Source organism: Labrus bergylta, chromosome 22 (assembly GCF_963930695.1).
Source record: "Labrus bergylta chromosome 22, fLabBer1.1, whole genome shotgun sequence".
Taxonomy (NCBI): Eukaryota; Metazoa; Chordata; class Actinopteri; order Labriformes; family Labridae; genus Labrus; species Labrus bergylta.
Window position 1 is genome coordinate 15,572,945 of NC_089216.1, and position 16,573 is coordinate 15,589,517.

Consider the following 16,573-nt stretch of genomic DNA (forward strand, 5'->3'; position numbering starts at 1 on the left):
CTCGTCAGTTTTGTAGACTCAGATGTTTTCAGTAACTTTCTGTATTTTAATTAAAGATATTTTAAATATTGATCACTGTGTAAAAAGGCCACTGGTCATTCAGTAGAAGAAGAGTTCGACCTCAGGGGAAGCGTTTCAGGAAACAGACTAAAACTTTGTGTTCAGCAGGTCAGACGTTAAAATAAATTAAAGCTGATTAATTTAAATAATGTCTTGATTATGAAAGTAATCATGAGAGCTTCTGCGATTCAAACGCTGAGGTCTCTGTCTGTCTGTGGCGTCATGCTGCCCCCTGGTGGTCGTTATCTGTCTACATCACTGACTGTTTGAATTTTTAAGAACAACTTAAAATACTTTAAATAAACTTTATTTTATTCCATTTTTAATGACACAAACACACACATTTAAAAATGAAAATGGTGGGGGCATCGGATGCATAACAGTTATGTTGGCGCCCGTGTACAGAGGTCATAGTCCTTGTTGAGGAGGCTGTGGGTTTGAATCCCTTTTCCTCATGACGCCCCCCTCCCCCCTCCTCCGAACACTTCCTTGCCTTAAAAATATGAGTTAAAAAAATTAAATAAAAAAAGAGGAATGCTTTTATTTTGAAGGTTTGTCATGTATTAAGCTGAGAGTGCTTCACTTCCTCCTGGTGCAGACCTCGCGTTTCCTCTCCAGTATATTTCTTAAAGTTTATTTCATTTAAGATTATTTCACGTAAAACGATATAAATCATATTTTTGACTTCTTCTAAAACTTGTAAACTCAGACCGGAAAAAGGAAGAAGAGGTTTCTTTCTACCAAAATAAACGGATCCATATAGAGCACAGGGAGGCTTTTATTTTGAAGGTGAGGACCGGAAGTCTCAAGGTTACAGTCTCTGTTTTTCACTTGTTCCTGTGAAATTCCTGAAGTTTGGATCTTTTGTTCTGAAGTCTGAAGACGAAGTTAGAGGAGGACAAAGACGGAGAGAGGAGAGCAGCCTTTAACCCGAGCTATCTGGACTGACCCGGGTCAGGTCTTCACGGGTCTACACGGAACCACACAGGGTCCACAGTTCGGAGTTTTGAGCTCCTTTAGGCGGGTTGAGAGGGAAGAGTTTGGGGAGAAATCGTGATGGACGGGGGAGGAGGAGGAGGAGGAGGAGCTGAGAGGAGAAACAGATATGTGGCAAAACTTTGAGTTTGTTCTCTCTGAAAACGAGCTGAAATCCAAACACCTGAGAGACAGGTGAGTGACTCTACTACACACACACACACACATACACACACACACACACACACACACACACACACACCGATCAATCACAGGAGTCTGGTCGATTAATCGATTCAGCCGCTGCTCGGTCAGAGTTTGAGTTCAGGGCAGGGCCGAGAGGAGAGCTCGAAACGAGATTACACTTTGTAAAACTTTAAAAAAAAAAATGAAAAGTGTCTCAACAAAGAGTGAAAGTTGATCAAAGGCCAGTTATAATAATTATAATTCTTGTTCCCTTCAAAATAAAAGCAAAAGATCAAACACAGATCAGAGCGTTAAATCAAAGTACCATAAGACTTCCAATAAACGCTCCTCCAGATTTAAGAGAATTGTTCAAATGAAGATATTAATTATTAATCACTTAGGGGAAGATTTAATGTAACTCTCTGTTTTCAACATGCTGAAACACACACACACACACACAGACAATTATTATTGTTCCTCTGAAACTGAAGCTGTTTCCACACAAACACTCCTGAAAATATCCAAACAACTTCAGGAGGACTTCTCCTGAAATCCTCCTGACCTGTTTGAACATGACCTGTTCGACCATTCCTGTCAGACCGGAGGGGGGCGGGGTCTCTGAGGTAAGACGTGAAGTAAAAAGAACGACGTGGAAGCAGCAGAGTCCTCTACACGACGCTATAATGAGAATATTTGTCATTCTATCAATGATACGTGTAGTTTAACAGAAAAATAAACTGAACGACACCAACTCTCTGTACTCATGTCTCCAACAGAGTCGGCGTAAAGATGGAGGGAGAGAAGGAGCATCAGAGGGAGGAGAAGGAGAGCAACGAGGCGGAGGACGACAGGATCTCTGATGAGGAGGAGAACGAGGAGGTGGAGGAGGAGGAGGAGGAGGAGGAAGGTTCAGAAGGAGCAGCCATGGTGTGGCAGGAAGGATACGGCGAGGACAACCTGGGCCTTCCCATCATGCACTGGGAGGCTCTGAGCCTGAGGATCGCCGAGCTGGAGAAGGAGGAGGAGGAGAAGAAGGCGAAGGTAGGAGGTCGTTTGCAGGTGTCCGTTTCATCACCTCCAAAACATCGTGGTCAAAGTGAGGTGTGTGTGTGTGTGTGTGTGTGTGTGTGTGTGTGTGTGTGTGTGTGTGTGTGTGTGTGTGTGTGTGTGTGTGTGTGTGTGTGTGTGTGTGTGTGTGTGTGTGTGTGTGTGTGTGTGTGTGTGTGTGTGTGTGTGTGTGTGTGTGTGTGTGTGTGTGTGTGTGTGTGCGCTCACAGAGTCACAGATATCCACAGGATATTTAAGCATGGCGTGTTTTGTTTTCCTGAAAAATGTTGAAATAATCATCTTTAATAATGTGAAGACTCCGAACTACCAATCAAAATCTAGATATGACCTTTAAAGGTTAAATTAAAGGTCAAAGATGGGCGGGGTCTGAAAATCGTCCACTCCGTGCTCTCTTCATCTTCCTCACCCTGCTCTCTTCATCTTCTTCGCCCTGCTCTCCTCGTCTACCTCACCGTGCTCTCCTCATCTTACTCGCCCCGCTCTCCTCGTCTTCCTCACCCTGCTCTCCTCGTCTTCCTCGCCCTGCTCTCCTCGTCTACCTCACCGTGCTCTCCTCATCTTACTCGCCCCGCTCTCCTCGTCTTCCCCGCCCTGCTCTCCTCGTCTTCCTCGTCTTCCTCACCCTGCTCTCCTCGTCTTCCTCGCCTTTAATCTGCCTCTCCTATCCGCCTGTCATCTTCTTCTTCATCACTAATCATCCTCCACCCATCCTCCTCTTGCTCGTCCTCTCTTCCTCATGTCCTTCTCTCCTTCCACCTCATCTAACTTTTATCCTCTCCATCATCTCTCTCTCACCTCTCTCTCTCTCTCTGTGTGTGTGTGTGTGTGTGTGTGTGTGTGTGTGTGTGTGTGTGTGTGTGTGTGTGTGTGTGTGTGTGTGTGTGTGTGTGTGTGTGTGTGTGTGTGTGTGTGTGTGTGTGTGTGTGTGTGTGTGTGTGTGTGTGTGTGTGTGTGTGTGTGTGTGTGTGTGTGTGTGTGTGTGTGTGTGTGTGTGTTAGGGAGTGTGTTTAGATCGAGGCAGAGCTCCTCTCAGCTGGATGGAGGAGAGAGGGAGGAGGAGAGAGGATAGTTGGGAAGATCGAGACGACGCCTGCAACAGCCATGTGCTGGCTCTAACGTCACGGTAAACACACACACACACTCTTCCTATGCCTGTGCTGTTACTCATCAGCGCGCTGTCATGTCTGTGAAGATAATAACCACACAGTCTTCATCTGAACACTCGAGAGGAAGCGCTGATGTTCAGAGAGCTGTAGTACTGTAAGTCGGCCACCAGACGTCGCTGTCCTGAAGGCAGCTGAGTCTTTGTGTTTCACAGATATACATTTTAAAGTCTGTATTATGGCTGTATCTGAATTGCCAAGTACCCACTCAATCTGTCAGTAGGCAGTAGACAGTACCTACTATCCGTGCAGTATTCAGTAGGCGCTCAGAGTAGGCAGATATTTGTTCCCACTTCTTCTGATTCATTCAGTAAGGAAGTGGCGTCATTTAAGTTTCCTGAACTGGCCGCATCCACCCGTTTTTATTTTATTTTTATTTTTTTTAGCTTTATTTATACAGTCAGGTAAAAAAAACACAATAACACAATGTAACTCGATTAAATAACTAAATAACATACAGTACATAAAGGAAAGTACAAATGAAAGACAGTGATATACAGAATATAAAGTAAAATAAAACACAAAAGACACATTTAAATAGTGAAATTATTATTTAAATAGAGGGGGAAAGGTTTTATAATAATGCAGATATTTGTTATATTGTCTGTTGTTAATTAAAAGTAGCGATTTCATTCGGGTCTTTAACTCTAGATTAAAAATGTATTCAATTAATCCACGCTCGTTTGTTTTGATTTGGAGGCGGACGTGAAGTGACGATTTACGTTTAATTTCGCACTGCATTGTGGGTGGTAAAACACAATTCATTTCCTGAAAGCATGCATTCGATCCATACTGCATAAAACCCGGAAGTTAGTATCTATACTGAAATGTTCAGTATACTGAGGTGGACCCAAAAAATGCATACTGAATGACCACGAAAGTTCAGTATACTGAAACTCCATACTGAATAGTACGTACTGCCTACTGAACTGTGACAATTCAGAAAGGGCCTATGAAACGTTCCCTCGGTGTGTTTCTGCTCCTCAGTCCTTCGTCTGCTGCAGCGGCTTAACTCATCCACCAGGGGGCGCTAAATCATGCTTGATTGTCGTGACAACAACTTTTACACTTTGATTAGATTCTTGTAAAAATGTAAGGATACATGTTTGAAGCTTCAAAAATAAAACTTCTCGACACCAAATGTTGGTAATTTGTTGTTTTCAATGATCATAAAATGCAAACACATAAGCCGCGTTCAGAGCGCCGTTTCAAGCCGTGATATTTACGCCCCTGTGACGTTTCTCCTTCAGTCTGAATGTTGTGGAGGTGTAATGAGGGGACAAAGTGACCCCCCCCCCCCCCCCCCCGTAGCATCTGCAGAGGTAGTAACAGAGGCGTTACAGAGGAGAGACTGGATCAGCTGAGCCAGCGGGGGAGAACAGCGCTGTGTGTGTATGTGGAGCTCCCGCTGTGTCGTGCTTCTGCAACGATGAAACACAATGTGACCTCACAGACTGGGGCGTTTATATAACGCCGTCGCAGAATCAACTTCAACGTATAAAGATAAGACGAGGGCGGAGCTTAGTTATGTGCTGGCACTTTAGTGAAAAAAGCAGTCTGAAAAGGGCGACTGTCTCAATTGCACCAAGACATCGGCAACGTTTCATTCCCGTCATGTGAGTGAGCGGTCATGTTGGTCTCTGAATAATCAGCTGTTTATAAAAAGGTGTATTTGTGTTTCCTCCTGCAGGCTGCAGACGCAGATGAACCTCCAGCTCTGCTTCATCAACGACAGTGAGAGTGAGGAGGAGGACGAGGAAAAGGAGGAGAGCAGGGTAACCAAACCTCAGTCATAAAACAGCAGATTAAAGATCAGAGTTTAAACCCTGTTTCTAATGAGCATCTCCTCCGTGTGGTGTGTCCATCATGGCTGATGAAGAGGGGGGCGGTTCAGGTCCAGAAGAGTCCTCAGCCTGCAGCCAAGCCGGACAAACCTAAGTCTAGAGGCTTCAGGAACACGCTGAGGAACCTGAGGGACCGCCTGAGGACCGACCACAGATCTGTGGTGAGAGACCATTTGATCTTTCTGAAAGGACGCATTAGCCTGTGACTCCTGAACACATCCACCTGCTCCAGTGTCCTTCCTGCATCCCGTCAGAGGAGGTCCAACGTTTAGAGATTTAGGGCACACTAACACTGTAATCTGTACCGTGCCTGCATGCTTCACCACTAAAGTCCAGGGGGCTCATTTATCAACAGTGCGTAATGTGTGCGTAAGAACATTCCCACACAAATAGTGGGATTTATCAACTTGTACTTTTACTTGTGTCGCGATGCGTTTTATTTTTGCACTGAGTTTAATCTCAAACTTCATCTTCGTCTTTTCTCCTCTGACCTGTCACCTTCTGTCATGCAGCATTTGTTCTTTTGTTAGTAACTTCGACTAAGTGAAAAGACTAATAATTTAATTGGATCACAGCACGAGAGTTACTAACCTTATTTTATTAATTTATCTATTTATTTATTACCGTTTTTTATTCAACCTCATACACTTTCATTTCTGTTATAAAGCTTCTTTTCTTTGCTCTCGTATTATTCCGCTGAGGTAAATATGTTCACGTGGTTTTTAAAGAGGTGTGTTGTTACCATAAATGGTTTAGTGGAGGCGTTTCTGAATGCAAATGTCCCCGAACATGCACGAGCCTGCTGGTTAAGAACATGTGGGATTTATCAACACTGATTACCTACCGATGTGCGTACGATCGCCGTCCGCATGTTTGATAAATACAGATTTTTTTACGCACTGTTGATAAATGAGCCCCCTGATGTTGAATCGGCGTCCGGAGCTGTTGGCTGTAGGAATCTCTCTGATTGGCTGTTCAGATAAGCCAAACAAAGCCAGTGCACAAGAAGAAATACGGAAGTGCCTATTCTCTTCTTGTTTCACTAATAAAAGACCAAGGGCTGACAACGCCAGCGCTATGTTCAACTTTTTATCAGACATTATTCTCCATTAGAAGTTCCTATATTACGAGTGTTGAGCGACAGCGGTGAGAAAATGGTCTTCTCGTATCATAACAACGGTTTATTTATCCGCGTTCTTCCTTGTCCTCTTCCAGTTTCACCTTTTTGGAATGACGATTACAGACTACCGCCACCTGCTGGCATGAAGAGTTATTTCCTCTCACATGCACAGAACATACGTGGTGGTTGGCCGTTGGCTGTAGTCTTTGCGGTGTGTTATAGTGAAACTTTTTGGCCAAGACAAAAGGCGACACCACAGGCGGCCTTCGTTGCCACTAGCTCTAAGCCGTCTGCTTGGTGTGTCAGGACCTTAAGATGGTCTTCTGTCCACTTCTGGTCCCTGTGCCTGATCAGGGAGGCTTTCATACTGCTGCATACTTCTCTGGATGTTAGTGAAGCACTCTGAGGTTTCTGTGAGGAGGAACAGAGGATCAGATATGACACAGTTTTTTGATTTATTGAGAAGCTACATGTCCTTGAAGTTCCTGCCTGAAGTATCAGCGGGGCTGCATGCTTCTTCAAAACTTTAAAGGTGACATATTCTCCTCCTCATCAACCAGTTTAAGTCTCAGAGCTCCTCAAAACATGCGTGTGAAGTTTCTTGGTATTAATCCACTCTGATCCTGTATTTGATCATTCCTATAAACCCCTCTATTTCAGCCCTGCTCAGAACAGGCTGTTTCTGTGTCTGTACCTTTAAATGTAAATGATTTGTGTCTGACCACGCCCCCTCTCTAGAAGGGCTTGGGTGTTTTGGGCTTTCTCGTGCTACGTCTTATTGTGTACAATGAGAAGGCAGACTCAGAGGGCAGAACAAACACCTGGCTGTGGGAGTGTCACCCACCTGGGGGAGGGGTTACTGCCCTTTGTGATGTCATGATGGGAAAATCTCCAAACGGCCTGTTTGATCACACATTTTCTGAAAAGTGGAGCAGGCACTTCTCATCATTGGGGGGTTTGTAGACTGACTAGAGACAAATGTTAGTGTTAGAGGAACATGGTGAAGTGGATGTTATATAACATGTGACCTTTGAAACTATCTGACTCTCTCCTCTCATGTTTTCAGTCTGCAGCTCGCAGTGATGCCGCCGTCAAGAGGAGACATCTGGATCTAAGCGATTTACAAAAGTTCAGCATGAAGGAGCTGAACGCTCTCAACAAGTCGCTCAGCAAGAACATCCAAGGTATCTCCACACACTGCATGTTTGTTCTTCACATAAACCCCTTTGTTTCATCTAACGAGTGTCTCCGTGTGTCAGACCTGAGCTCCGAGCTGGTTGGTCTCCTGCAGGTCCGGGACCAGCTGAGGACGGAGCAGGACGCCATGCTGTTGGAGGTCCAGGACCTGACCTCGCTCTGAGGACGAGGAATTGATCTCGCTCTGAGGACGAGGAATTGACCTCACTCTGAGGACGAGGACCTGACCTCACTCTGAGAACGAGGACCCAACCCTGTTCTGAGAACAGGGACCCGACCTCGCTCTGAGGATGAGGACCTGACCTCGCTCTGAGGATGAGGAGGGTTTATATATCCCACAAACATATTAAACAGTCTGAGGACTTGGTGGAGAATCAGACGGAGTCAAACGTTTTGAAGCGATCAGGCTGAGCAGTCAAATCACAGAGGAGAGTTTGAGTAGATGCCTGCAGAGTTCTTTTTCATGTTTTCGTGTTTTTAAAGGGAATCTTTGTGTCTCTAAAGGACTGTTTACACCAGAGATGATCCTGAACGGGGGACCTGAACAGGGACAATTTTGGGTTTCTGTCATGTTTAGACTCAGATCTCAAATCCTCTGCACCAGGATTGCAGGTAAAGGAGGGCACCATGTCCTCACATATGGTTCACTCAGTAGATGAGGAGTGGTCAGCATCATCATGGTGAAGAGGGGAGGAGCACACAGATGGATGCAGGATGTGATGAAAAATAACAGAGCAGCAGAAAAGCCAGCACTTCAACATAGCATGTTTCCTTAATGTCTGATCATATAGTAAAGTCACTTTATCATCTCACTGATTGTTGAATGTTGTCAGGAGATTAAACACAGATGAGTATATGACTTCTTTGTGGCGTCTCTAACACGTTTTCAAAAAGCTGCTCCTCTCTGGGTCAGAGATGCACAAAGGGAACGTTTGTTGCGTGTGGTCACAGTTTGGGCGAGGACAGCTGAAGGACAGGGCTTTGTTACCTGCCTGCCCAACAGGAAGCAGACCAACTCCACATCCAGCGGTAAAAGCCAAGAAAAGGTTCACCCTGCTTTTAGAACAAGCTTTATCTACTTGGTGTTTCTCCTCACTGTGATTATTTTTTCTCTTCTTTGCTGCTACGTCCACTTCTGTCATATTCACCTGTTTGAATGGCGTCCAATCACTGAATTGTATGAACTCCTAAACTCACCTGCTGCTCTGTCATTGGCTGGAGGAAACACACCAGAGTCAACAAGAACAAAGCAGAACAGTCAAATCCAGTCAGAGGACAGGGTCTCTGCAGACACAGTCACCACCACACATGGATGGAGGCCCAGAAGGGATGATGGAGCAGCTCTACTTTAAAGTTTAAATCCTCGTTAATTCTGTTTTTAGGGGCCAAAGAGTCGGATGTTTACAGAGTCTGAGTTTGATTTAAAGGTTCTGTGGTCGCTCCTTTAGTCCAACCAGTCTCACTTTAAGTTCCCGCACTGATCCCAGATTGAACTGAAACATTCAGAGTCTCTGTGTGATTGACCAATCAGAAACGTTCACCTTCTGACATCACCTGAAGTGACCTCACTGAGACTGATGATGAGAAGAGAAACTCACCGGACGATAACGCAACTCGTCTTTAACTCTTCTGTTTCCTCTTTGAATCTTCGTGAGAAGCTGCTGAATCTGCCGACTGATCGATCCGGTCGAAACGTTCATCTGACTTTAGAAAGTCTGAACCATCTCGTCTGAGTAAACAAGCACGCTGATTAATCTCACCAAATCGCTTGGTAAATGTTGTAGATGTAGTTGTCATGTTTTTGTTGTCACTTTCGACATTGATGTTGTTGTCATGTCGTCATTGTCGTGGGATATGTAAGGGATTTTTTAACCATGTTAGTTTTTTTTTCAGTCTCGGCACACGTTATTAAAATGTTGGTGTATAAAACAAGATTGATTATTGTTGATGTTTCTCTCTTCTTCACTGACGAACTTCATTAATAAAATGACATGAAGATGATGGCTGAAATGTTTTCTCTTTATTTAAAGTTTTAAGAAGCAGAACTGTGGACGTTTATTTACATATTCTCCTGCTGTGAGTATTGTGTGTGAACATGTGAAAACAGCTTCTGTGATTCACCACAGTGCAGTTACACTCACAGACCTTCAGGCGGTGCCAGAGAGCACCAGACTGAATTCCTCTGTGATGTCGCGTTAATGTTTTCACTTGAATCATCGTCATGTTTGTTCTTCAGACGACATTACAACCAAAATCAGGCCTCTATTTACACACACACACTACCCACACAGAGACACAGACACGCACACACACACACACGAGGCACAGAGACAGACACACACTACACAGGGACACACACATAGACACACACTGCACTTTAGTTTATGTTGTGAAAACAAAAGTTCACGGGGGCAGAAAACATTAAAGTGCCTCGACAGTTCAGGAGTGTGTCTTAATATTTCAGATCTGTTGACTGTGTTCAACAGGTGAGTTAAAGAGACACACACACACACACAGGGGTGAGGCGGGGGGAGGATGACACGGTGACGGAGGGGAGGGACTGATCACCATAGAAACCTCTCAGACTGTTTTCTCTCTTCAGCAGAAAAAGAAGAAACCTGCAGACGTCCACCTGTGAAGGTCACGAGTGTCCAAACTGGGAGCTGTGGTTTGAGGCTGGGTGGTCTTTGACAAGCAGCTGACACAAAGTGAAGCAGCAGTCCACGTCTTCTGGATGTTTCTATGATTATTCTGATGGGCCGCAGACGGAACAGGAGCCATATGGACGCTCAGGTGAGCTCTTTGTCTGACCTGTGAGCGCAGTGATGCAGGAATTTATGAGCAAAAACACTTCCACAAACATCGGTTATATTTGGAACAGGACGTTAAAGCTGTAAAACTGGTAAACTTCATATAATAAAATCACTGCTTTGAAATCATAAACTTTATAAACATGTTACAAACTGTTCTCCTGATAAACTGACATACCATTCACAACCACTAAATCCCACGACATCAGAGAAAAATAATTATAGACTCAATCTGATCGATGTAGTAATGAATGTTCAGGAAAATTTCAAGTGTCTTTGTATTTATTCTGTTTCAGAACGTTTACTTCCACTTCCAAGGTTTAAAAATGTTAAATAATCTGCAACATGGTTATGAATCTGGCTGAATGGAATTCAACGGAGACCAACAATGTTTTATTAAATGGATTTAGATTTCTAAAAATCTCAACTGTTTACGATATAAAATGTTTTACTCTGCTTACTTTGCTTATTACTTTTTGTTGCTGGATATAATGAACTGAAAGAATGCGTAACAGCTGATGACAGATTTTTAAGTTTTTATAAAATAAATGGAGATTAATGGACACATGCTGCAGACGTTACATTCTGTTTACCTGCTGCAGACGTTACAGTCTGTTTACCTGCTGCAGACGTTACATTCTGTTTACCTGCTGCAGACGTTACATTCTGTTTACCTGCTGCAGACGTTACAGCCTGTTTACCTGCTGCAGACGTTACAGTCTGTTTACCTGTTTCAGACATTACAGTCTCTTTACCCGCTGCAGACGTTACAGCCTGTTTACCCGCTGCAGACGTTACAGTCTCTTTACCCGCTGCAGATGTTACAGCCATTTTACCTGCTGCAGACGTTACAGTCTGTTTACCTGCTGCAGACGGTACAGTCTGTTTACCTGCTGCAGGCTGGAACATGTTTCTGTCAAAAATGCAAACAGACAATATTGTTACTCTGACTTTGCTCAAACATTTCTCCAGCCACCATCCTAGTAGTCAGTGAGCTGATGTGAGAACGGAGCAGAACATTTTAAAGAGTGCGAGAGGGTGGTGACATTTGTATCCTGGGACTGGCGCCCGAACGTAGACTGCACACCTGATCTCCGTGCACAAAATGAAACTTTGTAATTTTTTTTGTGATTCTGTCAAACAACACATTTTGGTATGATAGTGTTGGCCCTAGTCTGCCACTTCTTTGTGGTCCTTTTTACGTCATGTTCTGCCTTCTGAGACCCCCACTCCCAACAGACAGTTTCCCCCTGCTAAGAACATGTGTTAACAACCTACTCAGGAAGATTTCAGGAACAGACTGTCTGAATTTTCTATAAATTTTCAGAAGTGCATGAATTCAGCTTTATTCTTGATTTAGGCTCTTAGACATCTTTTACAGCTGAGCTAATAAGGCTGCTATGAATATGATCATACTCAGGTTATAGGACAGAGACCTTTGTTGAACTGATACACTAAGTGGTGTATCACCTGTGGATATAACCTCTCTTCATGCTTACACAAACATACAGTGGCGTCTGTCTGTGTGCCCATGCTAACATGCTGATAATGAAGCTTTCCACTGAGTGCTAAAGGGTTTCTACCTGACTGAACCCTGTTGTTTTCTTTAATTGTAGACATAATAATGGTGGCTTCCAAATCTATGTATCATAAATTCAGCCAGTGTGATGGAAGTATGACGGATGTGCAGAGACACCGGGGGGAAGTGTGGTTACTTATTGCAGAGTTAATGGGGTGAGAAGAAGAACTGAATCAGCAGCATACCCTTGTACACAGGAAGGCAAACAAGCACAAAGAATCAGCAGCATTCAGCAGGAGGTCAAACAGATTGTGCAAAGGCCTGGTCAACAGTCAGAGAGGAGGGGGGGAGGGGTGACGGGAAGCTACTCCTCTTTCCAGTCAGTCCCCTAAATATTAGAAAAAACAAAATGTAGAGCCCCTTTTCCAAGAGGACTTTCAAGAGCTTCATAAACATAGATGACAATATTGCTAGCTTATCCAAAAAGTGATGAACTGACCCAGAATGAGATCCAGAATGAAAGTTTAGTTTAGTGAAAGTTTTTAGGGGATCCCAAGTACAAAAGCCTGACTTTGATTGGTGCATGAGACTTAAAATAACCATTACCACCAGTTTCACTGCTGAAAGCTGAAGAAATATTTTTGTAAAGTATCTTTAAGTCTCCTGTGTTGAAAATATTTTGAAGGAGGACTAAGGTTGGAAAATACCAGGATTCTATTTTCTTTCCAAATTCAATACAAGCGTATGACTGTTTTGTCTCTTTATCTTTAGGTGACCCTCTTCTGGATCTTCTGAAATCCTCTGAGAATCTGCTGCAAAGTATCACAAAGGATTACCATTAAAGACTCAAGAATGACAGAGTACAAAAATGACAGAGGAAAAGCTTGACGGATTCCCTAAAGTACAATCATACACCAACTTCTCTCTCACCTGAACATCATTGAAACCCTCAAAATGTCATCCAGCAGTGGAGTTCCCCTCAACATCAGCACATCGGTACTCAACAAACTCTTTGATGCCTTCCCACCTTCTCCCTCTACCTTCCCTCCATCTCCATCCTGCAGCATAGACGAGTCTTACAAGTACATCTTCCTCCCCATTTGCTACTCTTTCACCTTTATCTTCAGCATTTCCCTGAACTCCGTCATCCTCTACCGCTCCTTCCGCAGGACAAAGCGATGGAACGCCTCCCTGATCTACATGGTCAACCTGGCCTCTACGGACTTTATGTACGGATTGTCGCTTCCCTTCCTGGTGGCTAGTTACGTGATGCGGGATCGCTGGATGTTTGGGGACTTCATGTGCCGTCTGGTTCGCTTTCTTTTCTACTTTAACCTCTACTGCTCCATCTTCTTCCTTACCTGTATCTCCGTGCACAGATACCTCGGAATCTGCCACCCAATGAGAGTCATCACGCTGGAGACCAAGAAGGCCGTCAAGTGCACCTGTGTCGTGGTTTGGATCGTTGTGTTTGCTTTGACCTGCCCAATCTTCAGGTTTGCTCAGACTGGTCATGTAACGAGATTGGCTGGTCTTAATGGTAATGGTAGCACTACAGTCAACCTTAGCCATGAGGTATTATCAATGAATGGTAGTACTAGCAATGGGAACCTCGGGGTGGTCATTGAGGAGTACCAGAACTGTTGGGACGATGCCATAGACAAGGAGTTTCCTGATTACGTGCCATATGGAATCATTCTCCATTTGCTGGGCTTTTTTGTACCGTTTTCCATCATTGCTTGGTGTTACTCTCATGTTGTTCTGACCATATTTAGGAGTCTACACATTCAGCCCTCATCCAGCAGAGGTTCGAGGGCAGGGGGACACGAAGGGATACATAGACATTTTCGAAGAAGCCCTAAGATCGATGGAGGAGAAAGAAGAGGAAGCAATGGCATGTCGAGGACACGGATAAGAGATGAAGGAGTTTCCATTTTTCTTGGCGCCAACTCCCCCTATGCCAATCGCAGACGCAAATCGATTAAGACCATTATTACAATCACCCTTCTCTTTGCTCTGTGCTTCTTCCCCTTCCACGTAACCAGAACCATCTTCCTCCTGCTGAAAGTGACCAATAGAGTCCCATGCCACACCATGACCATGGTCTCCATGTGCTATAAGATCACCCGGCCTTTGGCATCCTTTAACGCATGGCTCAACGCCCTCCTATACTTCCTGACCAAAGACAAGGGCGGAGCTCACTGCTGCCAGATGGTAAACACCACCAACCACCAACATGGCGGGCTTCTGCTGCCCCTGAGGATGATGGGAAAAGGAAAGGATGCAGATGAAGGAGGGATGGAAGATGGAATAAACAACGAGGAGAATAAAGCTTTCCACAACAGTCCGCCATACATGAACAGAGCAAAAGTTCGGTTTATAGTTGAATGACTATTTTCATGAGGAAGGACAAAAACATTTTAGATGCACTGTATGTTTTCTTTTACTGGAAATCAAAATAATATATAACATATGAAGAACTTTAGCAAAAGCAATGATTAAAGAAAACCAAAACAAGATGTTTAGTATGTCTTTTATTCATACTTTGGAAGGTACTGAAAGGGTCAATGCAACATGAATGGTGATGATAATCCGTATTTGTCTTTGACAGGGTTTAATTTGTATGATGTGTTCTAGATTAGAAATGCTCCACTACCTTCGAAGACCAGAGTTTGCTTGGATCAAACTTGACAAATCATCAGTTGTCGTCATTTAGACGGTTGCCGTGAGTTCAAACTGATGTTTTGCTAACAGGGAAGTTGCAACAGAGAAAGCTACAGCATATGGATATTAATGTTTTGTTTCATGGCCCAGCACTCAGAGACTTTCTTGTTTGTTTGTCACAACTTTTCACCTGTTGTGCACTGTAAAGCAGCAAGTTATAAAAACGACCTGATCTGAACATCTGAGGAAACAAAGCTCTGCAGGAACACCAGGTGAGTATGGAAAGGGAAAGACAGAGGTCTGAGTTTACGCTGGTGATGCAGTGACATGATGTAACCATGCCCCATGTTGGTTTATATTTAGATGTCAAATGTTGAGTATTTCGTCCCTGCAACATCAAAGTGTTTCTGTGCCTGCAGATTTCAGGGTTTTTTGATTATTATTTTTTTCCTTCAATAAGGAGACTACAGCTTGTGTTCAACCAGAACATAATGTTGACATATTATTTAAACGTTTTCCTAAACCTAACCATGCAACATAAAACTTGGGTTTGCCCCTCTTTTGTTATATTAGGAGGACATTTCAATTGCGGATTGGTTTTCAGAAATGGACCACAGTCCATCTAAAACTTTACCTCTATCCAGGATGGCGAAAGCCACAAAGGATCTATGTCTAGATCTAGGCTTATTTGATGCATGGAGAATCATTAATCCTCAAGAAAAAAAATATTTCTTTTTTCTCCCTTTCGCCCTCATCAGTCTTTCTCAAGAATTGACTATTTATTTGTCAATTGGACTAAATCCTGCTCTATTGATGCATTTGTCCTTTTGTATCATTCATTAGTTTCTATAGAACTCCTACCACCTTATTATGACCCTCTATCTAGACACTGGCGCCTAAATCCATCTCTTCTCAGCAATCCTGAATTTGTAACATATTTAGAAAAACAATGGGAACTTTTTATTTCCACTAATGAATCACCTGATGTATCTGCATCTACTTTATGGGAAACAGGCAAGGCTTTCCTGAGGGGGGGCATAATTTCTGATACAGCTGCAAAGAGGAAGAATACATTAGCAAAACAGCTTGAGCAGCAAATTAAAACCTTGGAAATAGTCTTTAAAGCCTCTTCCTCCGTATCTTTGTTTAAAAAATTAGAAGCAGCGCACTCTGCCTTAGATCAACTTCTAACCCAAAAAGCAGAATCAGCTATTTTTTTTGCTAAACATAGATTATTTGAATCTGGAAACAAACCTGGCAGGCTCCTTGTCAGTCTCGCAAAAGGCCCAGGTCCTGACGGGTTCGGCCCTGAATTTTATAAAACAAATGTCCAGGTTGGTTGTCCGACCTTTAACTAAAATGTTTCTAGAATCTTTTGAAAGGGGAACACTTCCATCAACTCTAAATCTTGCCCATATCTCCTTGATTTAAAAAAAAGAAAACCCCTTGGACAGCTGTGCTTCTTACAGACCAATAACCTTACTCGGAGTTGATAGCAAAATATTATCCAAGCTTCTGGCTCGAAGACTGGAGGAGGTCTTGCCCATCTTGGTTGGATCAGACCAGACAGGGTTTATAAAAGGTAGGTACTCCCAGTCCAATGCTCGTCGGCTCCTGAATGTTATACAATTTTCACAAAATACAAAGAAAATGATTCTTGCTGTTTCATTGGATGCAGAAAAAGCTTTTGATCGGGTGGAGTGGGAGTATCTATTTGATGTTCTTAACAGGTTTGGTTTGGGCTCTGGTTTCACGACTTGGGTTAAGCTCCTTTTGATCTCCCTCTGCAAGAATTCTGGTAAATGGTTCAGTGTCTGATATGTTCCCTCTGAATAGAGGCACACGCTAGGGCTGTCCCCTTTCGCCGCTTTTGTTCGCACTTCCGCTCAAGCCTCTCAGAGGCCGTTAGAACCCACCATTGTTTTTCTGGTGTCACATTGGGAGACACAGAATACAGGATCTCGCTC

At 43.6% G+C, this 16,573-nt stretch overlaps 2 protein-coding genes across 2 annotated transcripts; both read left to right on the forward strand.

Annotated features, from left to right (window-relative positions):
* Positions 1-879: 879 nt before the first annotated feature.
* On the forward strand, positions 880-9,614 carry si:dkey-6n21.12 (schwannomin-interacting protein 1). Its single transcript, XM_020656315.3, has 7 exons — positions 880-1,230; positions 1,998-2,262; positions 3,288-3,412; positions 5,143-5,227; positions 5,332-5,457; positions 7,483-7,600; positions 7,676-9,614. The coding sequence occupies exons 1-7, from the start codon at positions 1,166-1,168 to the stop codon at positions 7,774-7,776; spliced, it is 885 nt and encodes a 294-aa protein (XP_020511971.2). The 5' UTR covers positions 880-1,165; the 3' UTR covers positions 7,777-9,614.
* Positions 9,615-10,198: 584 nt separating this feature from the next.
* Positions 10,199-14,459, forward strand: si:dkey-6n21.13 (P2Y purinoceptor 3). The gene is made up of 2 exons (XM_020656318.3): positions 10,199-10,406; positions 12,714-14,459. Exon 2 carries the CDS (start codon positions 12,897-12,899, stop codon positions 14,331-14,333), a length of 1,437 nt encoding a protein of 478 aa, XP_020511974.2. The 5' UTR covers positions 10,199-10,406; positions 12,714-12,896; the 3' UTR covers positions 14,334-14,459.
* The last annotated feature ends 2,114 nt before the right edge of the window (positions 14,460-16,573 follow it).